The sequence below is a fragment of the Gorilla gorilla genome, chromosome 16 (assembly GCF_029281585.2).
Source record: "Gorilla gorilla gorilla isolate KB3781 chromosome 16, NHGRI_mGorGor1-v2.1_pri, whole genome shotgun sequence".
Taxonomy (NCBI): domain Eukaryota; kingdom Metazoa; phylum Chordata; class Mammalia; order Primates; family Hominidae; genus Gorilla; species Gorilla gorilla.
The window spans coordinates 91,715,762-91,731,475 of record NC_073240.2 but is presented as its reverse complement, the minus strand read 5'-3'; the positions used below and the strand labels follow the sequence as shown (position 1 = coordinate 91,731,475).

The 15,714-nt window shown below is 44.6% G+C and overlaps 1 protein-coding gene across 1 annotated transcript; it reads left to right on the top strand.

Annotated features, from left to right (window-relative positions):
• Positions 1-12,783: 12,783 nt before the first annotated feature.
• Positions 12,784-14,939, top strand: LOC129526900 (large ribosomal subunit protein uL23-like). The gene is made up of 2 exons (XM_055362772.2): positions 12,784-12,895; positions 14,437-14,939. Exons 1-2 carry the CDS (start codon positions 12,784-12,786, stop codon positions 14,889-14,891), a joined length of 567 nt encoding a protein of 188 aa, XP_055218747.2. The 3' UTR covers positions 14,892-14,939.
• Positions 14,940-15,714: the final 775 nt, after the last annotated feature.

Here is a 15,714-nt window from a genome sequence, read left to right as displayed (position 1 = left end):
TGTGTGGCGGGCCATGGCTAGGCCTGCCCCTGCAAAGCCCCTACCTGGACAGAAGTTAAAAGTCAAGGCAGGCCGGGCACAGTGGCTCAAGCCTATAATCTCAGCACTCTGGGACGCTGAGGCAGGAGGATCACTTGAGACCAGGAGTTTGAAACCAGCCTGGACCTAGCAAGACCCCATTTCTACAAAATAAAAAATAAAAATAATTAGCTGAGTGTGGTGGTGCATGTCTATAGTGCCAGCTACTCGGAGGCTGAGGATGGAGGATTATTGAGCCCAGGAGTTCAAGGTTGCAGTCAACCATGTTCAGGTTCACATTTAACCATTTTTTCTTCTTCACAGACTGTTTTCCCATCTGAAAATTCTATTTAATTCCTTTTCAAATCCGCCTCCTTTTTATTTAGAATGCTTCTCTGTTCTTATTTTTTAATTCTTTTATGCTTTTAGTTATACTAATTTTTATAATTTTCTCTCAGCATCTAGTTCTATTATCTCAGGATTTGGGAGCTCTAAACCTATTTGTTGTATCTGCTGGCTGTTGCTTCTGGTGGATTGTTTTCTAATGTTTTTAACTATGCTTCTATCTTTAAGGGGGCTTAAATTTTTTTTCTTGTGAGAATCCTGGGTAGTAGGAATATGACTCAAGTATAGTTTTGTTTCTGTTTCGTGAGTCACAGGATATCAGTTACTAGACAAAGGAATTTTATTACATGGATCCTATAAATTCATACCTAAAAACCCATTTTTTTAAAAGGTGGAGTCTGTCTGTCACCCAGGCTGGAATGCAGTGGTGTGAACATGGCTCACTGCAGCCTCAACCTTCTGGGATCAAGCAATCCTCCCACCTCAGCCTCCCAAGTAGCTGGGGGCACAGACATGTACCACCACTCCCAATTCATTTATTTTTATTTTCTGTAGAGACAGGATCGTGCCATGCTGCCCAGGCTGGTCTTGAACTCCTGGGCTCAAGCAGTCCTCCCACCTCAGCTTCCCAAAATGTTGAGATTACAGGTGTGAGCCACCATACACAGCAGATTTTTGGTTTCTCAAGGGGCTTTTTATTTTTTTCCCTCCCACAGCCCAGCCAGAGACAGTCAAGCTCCCATGTTAACTTTACCAGTGGATAGATTTTACCTTTTCGGATCTGGAATTTTACTCTACTTACAAACTAATACATTACCTGTTACTTTTTTTTTTTTTTTTTTAGATAGCTATGTCTCTTGCTGTATCACCCAGGCTGAAGTGCAGTGGCGCAATGATGGCTCATTGCAGCCTCAACCTCCCAGGCACAACTGATCCTCCCACCTCAGCCCCCCAAGTAGCTGGGACTAGAGGCGCACACCACCATGCCTGGCTAATTTTTGTAGCTTTTTGTAGAGATGGGGTTTCACATGTCACCCAGGCTGGTCTTGAACTCCTGGGCTCAAGCAATCAGCCCCCTCTCAGCCTCCCAAAGTGCTGGGATTATAGGTGTGAGCCACAGCACTTAGCCTACACCTGTTCCTATTTTCATGGATGATTACAGGAGGCATGATATTCCTGGGTCGGAGACAAAGACTTTATCACTCACTACAAAGTAGCATGAGGATCATTTCTGTGTCAATTCCTCTTGCCCACCAAGTCCCACAGAAATGATACAGATGGATGCCTACACATACAATGGGTTCTGTTCTGTTATGGGAGAGGAATAACCTACTTTTTGTCCCAGAAGAAGACATTACCTCATTACCCAAAGTTGCTCACTGCAAACACAACTCTGATAAATGGCCCAGTGAAGCGTGATCAGAGCTTTGCATTTGTGGATAACTAGCAAGAATGCCCAGGAATTCTCAAGGCCATAGAGGATTGCCTCCCCAAACACACATTTTCCTTGAGTATAACCTTTTGAGGGTCCTGGCTTGGGTTCCAGGTCTAACTCCCTGACTCATGCAAGTCCATCATCTCCTTTTACCAAGTGGGTGTCAAAAACTGAACTCCAACTGTCACAGCAAAGAAGGGCCTAAGATGACATGATGACTAAATGTAATGTATCCTGAGTGGGATCCTAGAAGAGAAAAAGGTAAAAACTAGGGAAATCTGGACAACATATGGATTTTAGTCCATTTAAAACAAGCAAACAAGCAAAAACCTAAAGTTCCCGGGTTGTTGGATAGATAACCATATATTTACCATTTGATTTTCAGTCATTTGAGGGTTTCCTTGTGAACTCAACTATGCAGTTTTTTTTTTCCTTTTGAGACAGAGTTTCACTTTTGTCACCCAGGCTAGAGTGCAGTGGCGTGATCTCAGCTCAATGCAACCTCCGCCTCCCAAGTTCAAGTGATTCTCCTGCCTCAGCCTCCCAAGTAGCGGGGATTACAGGCACCCACCGCCATGCCCAGCTAGGTTTTGCTTTTTAGTAGATACAGGGTTTCACCATGTTGGCCAGGTTGGTCTCAAACTCCTGACCTCAGGTGATCCACCTGCCTCAGCCTCCCAAAGTGCTGGGATTACAGGCGTGAGCCACCACGCCCAGCCTCAACTGTGCATTTTTATTGTGTTAGAACCAGCATTATGTTGGATCCGCGTTTCTAGGTGTTTCCTTTTACCTTGGTCTATGACCTTGTTGGAATACAGGTGTTTGTTTAAATTTTGTATTCCTAGTTCCCAAACCCAAAGACCGTGATTTACTGATCTAAGGCACAGGATTGTGCCTTTATAACAAATGATTCTGATATAGGTGGTCTATGGGTCAAACATTAGGAAATACTGCTGTTAAGAATGGAATCAGTCGGGCGTGATGGCCCACACCTATAATCTCAACACTTTGGGAGGCCAAGGTGGGTGGATCAACTGAGGTCGGGAGTTTGAGACCAGCCTGACCAACACGGAGAAACTCCGTCTCTACTAAAAATAAATAAAACAAATTAGCCAGCCGTCGTGGTGCATGCCTGTAATCCTAGCTACTCCAGAGGCTGAGGCAGGAGAATCGCTTGAACCTGGGAGGCAGAGGTTGTGGTGAGCCCAGATTGTGCCATTGCATTCCAACCTGGGCAACAAGAGCGAGACTCCGTCTCAAAAAAAAAAAAAAAAAAAAGGGAATCATAGAGGATGGGTGCAGTGGCTCACACCTGTAATCCAAGCTGAGAGGGGTGGATCAACTGAGGTCAGGAGTTTGAGACCAGCCTGGCCAACATGGTGAAACCCCATCTCTACTAAAAATACCAAAATTAGCCAGGCGAGGTGGTGGGTGCCTGTAATCCGAGCTACTTGGGAGGCTGAGGCACGAGAATTGTTTGAACCCTGGAGGCAGAAGTTGTAGTGAGCGGAGATCACACCACTGCACTCCAGCCTGGGCAACAGAGTGATACTCTGTCTCAAAAAAAAAAAAAAAAAGAAAAAAGAAAAAAGAATGGAATCACAGACTGGGTTAGATAACTAATATGGCCTGTACTTTTGAAATTGAAAATAATCAGCTTCTTGATATGCAAATACTCCCTGTAATCTGTTGCAGCCACCACAAAGGCAGACACCACTTCTCAGCCTCACCTCACAGAGTAGGTGGTGTGACCAGCATAGTTATTGAGACTTAGGGGAAAGCCCATTGGAAAGCTTCTAGGAAACTTTTGGTTTTCAGATAAAAGGAGCATATCCGGCCGGGCGTGGTGGCTCACGCCTGTAATCCCAGCACTTTGGGAGGCTGAGGCAGGCGGATCACAAGGTCAGGAGATCAAGACCATTCTGGCTAACATGGTGAAACCCAGTCTCTACTAAAAAATACAAAAAATTAGCCGGACGTGGTGGCGGGTGCCTGTAGTCCCAGCTATTCGGGAGGCTGAGGCAGGAGAATGGCATGAACCCGGAAGGCGGAGCTTACAGTGAGCTGAGATCGCGCCACTGCACTCCAGCCTGGGTGACAAAACGAGGCTCCATCTCAAAAAAAAAAAACAAAAACAAAAACAAAAGAACATATCCAGCTGCAACCAGCCCCTTTCTGCTTTCTATCTTGAATGCAAATATGATGCCTGGAGCAATGGAGCCACCTTGCAACCATGAAAAGAGAGAGCATAAAAACATTCAATATTCAGAATGATAGAAAACAAGCTCGATCAGTGTTCACATTTTAAGTAGCTAAATCAACTTGTAACTGTTTTCTTGTAAACTTATTATGTAAAATAAAGATAACCCTGTTTGTTTAAACTGCTGAGTTTTCCTTTTCTTCTTTCCTTCCTTCCTTCGCTTTCTCTCTCTCTCTCCCACCCCCCTCCCTTTCTCTCCTTCCTCCTTCCTTTCTTCCTTCCTTTTTCTTTCTTTCTGATAGATCTTACTACGTAGCCCAGGCTGGAGAGCAGTAGCTATTCACAGGCACGATCATAGTGCACCACAGCCTTGAACTCCTGGGCTCAAGCAATTGTTCTGCCTCAGCCTCCCAAGTAGCTGGTGTGCATGACCACGCCCCACTGGTTTTTGCATTTCTTGTAGCCAAAACTATTCCTGATATGGTTAGGTAAAGATCCTCATTTCTTTTTAAAAACTTTTTATTTGGCTGGGCGCAGTGGTTCATGCTTGTAATCCCAGCTCTTTGGGAGGCTGAAGCCGGCAGATCACTTGAGGTCAGGAGTTCGACACCAGACTGGCCAACATGATGAAACTCTGTCTCTACTAAAAATACAAAAATAAGCCGGGCTTGGTCGCAAGTGCCTGTAATTCCAGCTACTCGGGAGGCTGAGGCAGGAGAATCACTTGAACCCAGCAGGCAGAGGTTGCAGGGAGCCGAGATTATGCCACTGCACTCCAGCCTGGATGACAGAGCGAGACTCCGTCTCAAAACAAAAACAAAATCAAAAACAAAACTTTTTATTTTTATGTAATTTCAGACTTAAAGAAAAGTTGCAATAACACAAAGAATTCCTATATACTCTTTACCCAGGTCCTCCAAATGTTAAGATTTTACTGTACTAGTTTTATCATTTCTCTCTCTATATGTTCATTTTTTTCTAAACCATTTAAGAGTAAGTTGATACGATGCTCCTTTACTCCTAAATATTTCATAAAAACAAGAATATTCTCTTACATAATCACAGCATAATTATCAAAGTCAGGAAATTATTAACATTGTATAATACTATTATCTAATTTATAGATATTATTAAAATTTTGGCTCAGTGTCTCAATTCCCAATAATATTCTTTTTTTTTTTTTTTTTTTGTCTTGAGACAGAGTCTCCGTCACCCAGGCTGGAGTGCAGTGGCACAATCTCAGCTCACTGCAACCTTTGCCTCCTGGATTCAAACAATTCTCCTGCCTCAGCCTCCCGAGTAGCTGGGATTACAGGTGACTGCCACCATGCCCAACTGATTTTTGTATTTTTAGTAGAGACGGGGTTTCACCATGTTGACCAGGCTGGTTTCAAACTCCTAACCTCAAGTGATCTGCCAGCCTCAGCCTCCGAAAGTGCTGGGATTACAGGCGTGAGCCATTGTGCCCCACCCCAATAATATTCTTTATGGCAAACGACACTCTAGGACAACTCATTATATTCAGGTATCATGTCTCTTTAGGACACTTTAATCTGGAACAGTTGTTCAGTCTATTTGTCTTTTATGACCAAAAATTTCTGAAGTGACAGGTCAGTTATTTTGTAGAATATTCCTTAATTAGCGTTTGTCTTATGTTTGTTCATGATTCTTTTCAGATTATGCACTTTTGGCAAGAATCACACAGGAGCAACGCTGTGTTCTCACTTTAGCCATATCAGGAGGGACACGATGTCAAGGTGTCCCATTACTGATATTAAACTTGGATCATTTGGTTAAGGTGATGTCTGCCAGGTTTCTCCAATATAGAATTTCTTTCTTTTTTTTTTTTTTTTTTTGAGACAGAGTCTTGGTCTGTCTATTGCCCAGGCTGGAGCACAGTGGCATGATCTTGGCTCACTGCAACCTCCACCTTCCGGGTTCAAGCAATTCTCCTGCCTCAGCCTCTTGAGTAGCTGGGAATATAGGTGCGTGCCATCACGCCTGGCCAATTTTTTTGTATTTTTAGTAGAGACAGGGTTTCACCATCTTGGCCAGGCTGGTCTTGAACTCCTGACCTCGTGATCCACCTACCTCGGCCTCTCAAAGTGCTAGGATTAGAGGTGTGAGCCCCCACGCCCGGCCCACTATAAAATTTCTATTATTTCTTTTTGTAATCAGTAAGTATCTCGAAGGGGGATAATCTGAGATGATATAAACATCCTGTTATTCGGGCTGAGGCAGGAGGATTGTTTGAGCTCATCAGTTCAAGACCAGGCTGGGCAAGATGGCAAAACCCCATCTCTACAAAAAATACAAAAATTAGCCAGGCACGGTGGCGTGTGCCTGTGGTCCCAGCTACTCAAGAGGCTGAGGTGGGAGGATTGCTTGAGCCTGGGAGGTGGAGGTTATAGTGAGGTGAGACCACACCACTGCACTCCAGCCTGGGTGACGGAGCTAGATCCTGTCTCAAAAATAAATAAATAAATAAATAAAATTTAAAAATCCTGTTATTCCACAAGCTTGTACCCACTACTTTTAGTATCCATTGATAATTATTGCCCCTTTCCCATTTATTTGTTTATATCAGAATGGACTCATGAATTCTAATTTTAATGGGTTATAATTCATTACTGGTTGGGGTTCAGTCAGGCTGGTGGGAAAAATTTTAGTTATAATAGCCACAAACCCTCTTGGAAGGCCTGAGAGTTTGCATAATTGTGGTAATAGATCTGGCTGAAGGCAGCCTAGTCCCTTTACCTTTAAATAGATTAAAGTAGATACAAAGAAATGTGGGGGAGTTTATCTAACTAGCTTGCTTACTCATGTGGTCCTAAGACTAACCTTTGATCTACTGTGAGTGCTTAATTGCTTTCTACTCAGGAGGTTGGCAATGTCAATTACCCTCTAGCTGTGTTGACTCAAGCCTTTGTCAATTAATCTTTACGGAACAAATGCAAGTCTTCCTGGATGGTGGAGGCCACGGCTGCTACTCTTTATAGCACTCTTCTTGGAGTCTGTAAGTGGCCCAGATGCTCAGCTGGACTGGCAAAGCAGAATATCTGTGTCAGTGTACTTTATTCATCTGTTGTTGGGTCTGCGGGACAGACCCCTGCAATTACTGTTATTATTTTAGTACTTAAAATTATCCCAGATTTACTGTCTGCATCCTTTTACCATGTTTCCATTTTTTTTAGTATTTCTTCCTGTCTAGGCACCCAATATTTTAGGCTCATGTTGTACTTTGTCTGCTTGGCCCCAGAATCAGCCATTTCTCCATGGAGCCCTGGTTCCTTTTAGTGGAGAAGGGTGTTTGGGCACTGGTTCTCCTTTTTTCTGGGAGCTAGTTCTGAGTTAGCTTTTTTTTTTTTTGCTTTGCTTTTTTTTTTCTGAGGCAGAGTCTCACTGTCACCCAGGCTGGAGTGCAGTGGCTTGGTCTTGGCTCACTGCAACCTCTCCTTCCCAGGTTCAAGTGATTCTCCTGCCTCAGCCTACGGAGTAGCTAGAACTACAGGCATGCACTGCCACACCCAGCTAAGTTTTTGTATTTTTAGTACAGACAGGGTTTCATTATGTTGGCCAGGCTGGTCTCAAACCCCTGACCTCAGGTGATCCACCTGCCTTGACGTCCCAAAGTGCTGGGATTACAGGTGTGAGCCACTGTGCCCGGCCTCTGAGTTAGCATTAAACAGGAGGAGTTTGACTTTAATTCTCATCACATCATTTTTTCTGTCATGTGCCTTTTCAGCTCCCACCATAAAGGTCTCTGTACCTCCGTCCCCATAGGCATTGGGAATATTTTTCTCCAGAAACAAAGGCCAGTGGCTATGAGCAACTATCATAAGTTTATCAAGTGCACATTCTTATACATCACATCAAAATTATTTTCTAGACAAGTGGGGACAAAATTTACACAGAACAAGTATCTGCAATTTAAGAACAAAAGTTTTAAACAAACTTACCAAAATAGAAATGTAGAATGGAGTCCAAAATTCTTTGACAAATGTGGCATACAAATGCACATTTTTGCTTTTCTGTTTCCTAGGTAATATTTACCATTTGTTGAAAGCTTAAAGTCGGGTTCTGTTCTAGCTTCCTCTTTTCTCCAGGATTTCGAAGAATGTGTTCCATGGAACATGAGTTTCACTGATGGCTAATAGGAGCTTCCTAAAGGGTAGGAGGGAGGGGATTGTGTGGTCAGATACATTTGGGGAAAGCTATGCTACACAAAGCTAAGCAAGTTTCTTGACTGTAGAACTTCTCAGAGCTTTTTTTTTTTTTTTTTGGACAGAGTCTCACTCTGTCGCCCAGGCTGGAGTGCGATGGCACGATCTTGGCTCACTGCAACATCTGCCTCCTGAGTTCAAGAGATTCTCCTACCTCAGCCTCCCGAGTAGCTTAGACTACAGGCACGTGCTACCATGCCCAGCTAATTTTTTGTATTTTTAGTAGAGCCAAGGTCTCACCATGTTGGCCAAGGTGTTCTCAAACTCTTGACCTCAGGTGATCCACTTGCCTCAGCCTCCCAAAGTGTTGGAATTACAGGCGTGAGCCACCATACCCAGCCCTAAGGGCTTTTACTTATGTGTTGTGACTTCCAAATATGACAGAATACAACATTTCCCAAACTTCCTTGATCACAGAATACTTCTTCAGGAGTACTTGCCGGCCCCATGCCCCACTATTCCTTCCCCTAATGTTCAGTGAATCCATTCTACTTCCTAAATACCTCTAGAATTCTCCCACCACCTCTTCCATCCTGACAACCACTGTCTAATTCAGGCCACCAAATCCCTCACTAATTGAGGCCTTAATTGGTCCTCTTGTGTGAGGAATTGGTGGGTTCTTGGTCTCACTGACTTCAAGAATGAAGCCGCAGACCCTCGCGGTGAGCGTTACAGCTCTTAAAGTGGCGCGTCTGGAGTTTGTTCCTTCTGATGTTCGGATGTGTTCGGAGTTTCTTCCTTCTGGTGGGTTCGTGGTCTCACTGGCTCAGGAGTGAAGCTGCAGACCTTCGCGGTGAGTGTTACAGCTCATAAAAGCAGTGTGGACCCAAAGAGCAAAAGAACAAACCTTCCACAGTACAGAAGGGGACCGGAGCGGGTTGCCACTGCTGGCTCCGGCAGCCTGCTTTTATTCTCTTATCTGGCCCCACCCACATCCTGTTGATTGGTAGAGCCCAGTGGTCTGTTTTGACAGGGCACTGATTGGTGAGTTTACAATCTCTGAGCTAGACACAAAGGTTCACCATGTCCCCACTAGATTAGCTAGATACAGCGTGTCTACACGAAAGTTCTCCAAGTCCCCACCAGAGTAGCTAGATACAGAGTGTTGATTGGTGTATTCACAAAGCTGCTGGCCCAGGTTCTAAGCCCCTCACTGCCCGGGGCGGTGGGGCCAGCCCGCCGCTCCAAGCGCAGGGTCCGCCGAGCCCACGCCCACCCAGAACTCACGCTGGCCCGCAAGCACCACGCGCAGCCCCGGTTCCCGCTGGCGCCTCTCCCTCCAGCCCAGAAAGGGGCTCCCACAGTGCAGCGGCAGGCTGAAGGGCTCCTCAAGTGCCGCCAAAGTGGGAGCCCAGGCAGAGGAGGCGCCGAGAGCGAGCAAGGGCTGTGAGGACTGCCAGCACGCTGTCACCTCTCTCTCTTGTGTATCAGTCAGGGACCCAGCAGAATACAGGTGGCATAATCCAATTGAGTAATTTGAAGAGAAGTTAATAAAGAGACAGGGCGGGGTTTAGCGATATGGCAGGACCCCCTGAGGCTAGTTACAGCAGGAATCATTAGCTTTCTAGGCCTGAAGGGAGTTGGGTGGGGGATTGCTTACTGCAGTGGGGAGAGGTGGTTGTTTGAAGGGAGCTGCCTGACGGGAGTTCTGGCCTTTGGTAGAGAGAGGCAGCTGATTCCTAGTGACCTGGCAGAACTGCTTTCTTCCAGACCTCCGGTCTCCTGGTAGTGCTTCCTGTTGGCCAAACCCACGCAGAAGCTGGAGAGAGACAGTGATGCCGTCCATGTGGCCAGCTTCCCAGGGCACAGGGGAGGTTGAGGGGTGGAGAATGGATCTCAACGGACAAAAAGGAGATATCCAGCACAACCTCGCACCTAGCCTCCCCGCCCTCATCCATCCTGCACATCTCTGACCTCTTCTTGCTCTTCTTCAAATCCATCGATTGCCCCCCCGCCCCACGTCCTTGGAATAAAATTTGGTACTCGGCCAGGCGCGGTGGCTCATGCCTGTAATCTCAGCACTTTGAGAGGCCAAGGCTGGTGGATCACCTGAGTTCAGGAGTTCGAGACCAGCCTGGCCAACATGGTGAAAACCAGTCTCTACTAGAAATACAGTAATTAGCTTGGTGTGGTGGCAGTCACCTGTAATTCCAGCTACTCAGGAGGCTGAGGCAGGAGAATCTGTTGAACCTGGGAGGCGGAGGTTGCAGTGAGCCAAGATTGCGCCACTGCACTCCAGCCTGGGTGACAACAGCAAAACTCCATCTCAAAAAAAAAAAAAAAAAAACAATTGATACTAGCTCATAGGAGCTGATTGCAAGCGTCTCTTCTCAGCTCTACTTTCTGTGACCAACAACATCAAGTTGGTAGCTTGAAATCAGCTTTGGGGAAGTATTTATACCACAGAATTGGCAAATGCTACTACTCAAGGCACTTTTTCCTTTCACTGAGCTCACATACATTAGGTAAAAGTATTTTATATTAAAAATTGTTTTGTCATAAACTCACGAAGTGTTTTTCTCTTTTAAAAATTTTCCATTGAAAAAGCTTAGGCTGGACATGGTGGCTCATGCCTGTAATCCCAGCACTTTAGGAGGCCGAGGCGGGCGGATCACCTGAGGTGGGGAGTTCGAGACCAGCCTGACCAACATGGAGAAACCCCCATCTCTACTAAAAAAAAAAAAAAATTAGCCGGGCGTGATGGCACATGTTTGTAATCCCAGCTACTCGGGAGGCTGAGGCAGGAGAATTGCTTGAACCCGGGAGGCGGAGGTTGCTGTGAGTCGAGATCGTGCCATTGCACTCCAGCTGTGGGCAACAAGAGTGAAACTCTGTCTCAAAAATAAATAAATAAATAAATAAATAAATAAATAAATAAATAAATAAATAAAAATTTTAAAAAAGAAAAAGCTAGAGGCCAGGTGCAGTGGCTCACGGCTATAATCCCAGCAATCCCAAGATCATCTGAGGTCAGGAGTTTGAGACCAGCCTGGCCAACATGGTGAAACCCCATCTCTACTAAAAATACAAAATTAGCTGGGCTTGGTGGCACATGCCTGTATCCCAGTTACTCGGGTGGCTGAGGCAGGAGAAATCATCTGAACTTGGGAGGCAGAGGTTGCAGTGAGCTGAGATCGTGCCATTGCACTCCAGCCTGGGAGACAGAGTGAGACTCCATCTCAAGAAAAAAAAGAATTTTTATGAATATGTATATCGATATACATACAGTGGATTGAAAGACATGGAATATATTAAAAAGCCAGGGGTTCATTATGATTTTTGAAAAACAAAGGCTCCCTGGTCATTTAGAGCCCACTAGGGAAGCAGCTCATTCTGAAAACTAGTAAACAAAGGGAGAGAATCAAGCACTCATCATCTGTTCCTGAATGAATATTCTACAAGGCAACAAAATAGTTGAAGAGAGGAAGTTTTTTTTTTTTTTAAGGAGAATTCTGTTAAATAAAGAAGGAATGATATTAATAGCATATCACCATTTTGCAACCCCCAATGAAATAAGAGGCTGGGCATGGTGGTTCACGCCTGTAATCCCAGGACTTTGGGAGGCCAAGGCAGGAGGACCACTTGAGCACAGGAGTCTGAGACTAGCCTGGGCAACATGGTGAGACTTCATCTCTAAAAAAAGCGAAAAAATAGTAAAAAAAATAGGCCAGGTGCAGTGGCTTACGCCTGTTATCCCAGCACTTTGGGAGGCCAAGTCGGGTGGATCACGAGGTCAAGAGATTGAAACCATCCTGGCCAATGTGGTGAAACCCTGTTTCTAATAAAAATACAAAAAATTAGCTGGGCATGGTGGCACGTGCCTGTAGTTCCAGCTACTCAGGAGGCTGAGGGAGGAGGATCACTTGAACCTGCCTCTTAGCTGAGCTCATGCCACTGCACTCCAGCCTGGCAACAGAGCAAGACTTTGTCTCAAAAAAAAAAAAAAAAAAAGTAAAATAAATAAATAAATAAATGTAGGCAGCCATTACCAGTGGCTGCTGAATCCATGTGATATGTGGTGAAAGCCGATGGGAAATTATAATGAATGGGTCAAGCTGGCAACATCTGAATCCAAAGATCAGCCTTTACATCATAAAAACATAAGCCCTGACATGATGTAATAGGAAAACCAAAGTATTCTTGCCACAAGATTGAAACTGAGTCTGATCCACAGGATGACATGAGAAACCCAGAATGTGATTCTACAGGATTAGCATCAAATACATTGCACGGAAAAAAAAAAAAAAAGGCTGGGTGCGGTGGCTCACTCCCATAATCCCAACACTTTGGGAGGCTGAGGCAGGGAGATCACTTGAGGTCAGAAGTTTGAGATCAGCCTGGACAACTTAGTGAAACCCCATCTCTACTAAAAAATACAAAAATTAGCTGGACATGGCGGCACATGCCTGTATCCCAGCTACTGAGGAGTCTGAGGCAGAAAAATTGCTTGAACCCAGGAGGTGGAAGTAGCAGTGAGCCAAGATCACGCCACTGAACTCCAGCCTGGGTGACAGAATGATACCCTGTCTCAAGAAAAAAAAAAAAAAAAAAAAAAGGACACAATGACCAATCTAACGGTGAGGAACACCCGTAGCACCCACCCAGACTGCATCCTTGAAATACCATTACCCGCTAACAGTAACCAGGGCTCCACAGAAAAATGGTGGATTCCAGGTCTGGGGTTGAGAAATGCAATAAGATGAGCCTGGAACGTCTTATGCTAGAAATCAAGGAAACTATCAAAGATTACTAGGGTCACGTCAAAAGTACTCAACAGTCACCGTGAAGGAAATTTATTGGTCAAAGAGGGGACAATTTGAGCATTCAAAAAATTATATATGGCCGGGCGTGGTGGCTCACACCTGTAAAATCCCAGCACTTTGGGAGGCTGAGGCAGGCGGATCATTTGAGGTCAGGAATTTGAGACCAGCTTGGCCAATATGGCAAAACCCCGTCTGTACTAAAAATAATAAAAAATTAGCCGGGTGTGGTGGCAGTCACCTGTAATCCCAGGTACTCGGGAGGCTAAGGCAGGAGAATCACTTGAACCTGGGAGGCTGAGGTTGCAGTGAGCTGAGATCAAGCCACTGCCCTCCAGCCTGGGCAACAGAGTGAGATTCTGTCTCAAAAAAAAGAGAAAAGGAAAAGATATTTAAGAGACCTATCAACTAAATGTAATGTGTGGATCTTGTCTGGCACCTGATTCAAAAATACAAACTGAACAATGATAAGATGAATGGGGAAATTTAAATGGTGATATTTTAAAATTTAAAAATTTAAATTAAAAATGTAAATGGTGATATTTAAACGGTGTGATATTTCAAAATAATTTGTTAGGTGTGATGATGGGATGGGGATTTTTTTTAAGTCCTTATCTGTAAGAGCAGCGTCTCACCCCAGGCATTATTAATATTTGAGGCTGGATCATTCTTGGTTGCAGTGGGCTGTCCTGTTGCACTGAAAGATGTCAAGTGGCATCCCTCACCTCTACCCACTAGATGCCAGTAGCACCTCTTTCGTCAGGCCAATTAAAAATATTTCCAAACAGCCAAATATCTTCTGTGATTAAAAAAAAAAAACTGTGTTAGAGACATGTACTGAAGTATTTATGGTTGAAATGATACTATACCTGGGTTTTGTCAAAATAACCCAAGAGGGTTTGGGCAGAGGTACAGGTGAAATAAGATTAACTGTGTGTTGATAATTGCTGGGCTGCATGGTGGACACATGGGTGCTCATTACATTATTCCCCGTTTATATGTTGAAAGTTCCCTGCAATAAAAGTTAAAAAATTATAGTACCAAAGGAGTATTAAAATATTTGTTTTCCCAAGCGTATTAACATATTGGATTAAATAAGCTATCTTTAAGTTAAAGAGTTATGAGTATAGGCTGGCGCCGTGGCTCACGCCTGTAATCCCAGCACTTTGGGAGGCCGAGGCGGGCAGATCACGAGGTCAGGAGATAGAGACCATCCTGGCCAACATGGTGAAACACCATCTCTACTAAAAATACAAAAATTAGCTGGGCATGGTGGCAGGCGTCTATAATCCCAGCAACTCTGGAGGCTGAGGCAGGAGAATGGCTTGAACCCGGGAGGCAGACACTGCAGTGAGCCGAGATCACGCCACTGCACTCCAGCCTGGGCGACAGAGCAAGACTTCTGTCTCAAACAAAAATAAATAAAATAGCTTTTCAGAAGATGGCGCCGATAAGCGAAGAAGGAAGCTCCTGCCCCTCCTAAATCTGAAGCCAAAGCGAAGGCTTTAAAGGCCAAGAAGGCAGTGTTGAAAGGTGTCCACAGCCACAAAAAGAAGATCCGCACGTCACCCACCTTCCGGCGGCCGAAGACACTGCGACTCCGGAGACAGCCCAAATATCCTCGGAAGAGCTCTCCCAGGAGAAACAAGCTTGACCACTACGCTATCATCAGGTTTCCGCTGACCACTGAGTCTGCCATGAAGAAGATAGAAGACAACAACACACTTGTGTTCATTGTGGATGTTAAAGCCAACAAGCACCAGATTAAACAGGCTGTGAAGAAGCTCTATGACATTGATGTGGCCAAGGTCAACACCCTCATTAGGCCTGATGGAGAGAAGAAGGCATATGTTCGACTGGCTCCTGATTACGATGCTTTGGATGTTGCCAACAAAATTGGGATCATCTAAACTGAGTCCAGCTGCCTAATTCTGAATATATATATATATATCTTTTCACCATAAAAAAAAAATAAATAAAATAAAATAAAAAAGAAATTTCCAACTAAGAGCTTTGTTCATGTACCTTTAAAAATGAATGAAGGTGGGTTCCATTCGATGTTTTTATGAGGTCATTTTTATATTAAAATTCACATGCTAGCAGGTACTCTTGATTTAAACATTAAAAATGTATTTGTCAAACTTAAAATGTGTCAAGGGATGTATACGTTTTCCCAAATTATTTTCAGGGATACACAGGCAAAAGAATGAGCAGCAGGGCTGTGACGACCCCGTCTCCCTCCCCATTGGTGCAGTGGCACCACCAGCAGCAGCTGGGACTCCATGGCATTCACTCTGACATTTCTCTGGGTTCCATCTTACTTTCCTACTTTTTTTTCTTTTTGTTTTTTGTGAGACAAGGTGTTGCTGTTACTCAGGATGGAGTGCAGTGGTGCAATCATGGCTTACCACAGCCTCAACCTCCTAGGCTCAAGCAATCCTTCTGCCTCAGCCTCTTAAGTAGTTGGGACTACAGGTGCGCACCACCACGCGGGCTAATTTTTGTATCTTTGGTAGAAACAGGGTTTCAACATGTTGGCCAGGCTTGTCTCCAACTTCTGATCTCAAGCGATCCACCTGCCTTGGCTTCCCAAAGTGCTGGGATTACAGGTGTGAGCCACCACGCCCAGCCCCTACTCTGATTTTCCCTCTTATTTTTCTTATTTAATGTTGCTATACCTTGATAAGCTTTTTTTTTTTTTTTTTTTTTTTTTGAGATGGTGTCTCGCTCTGT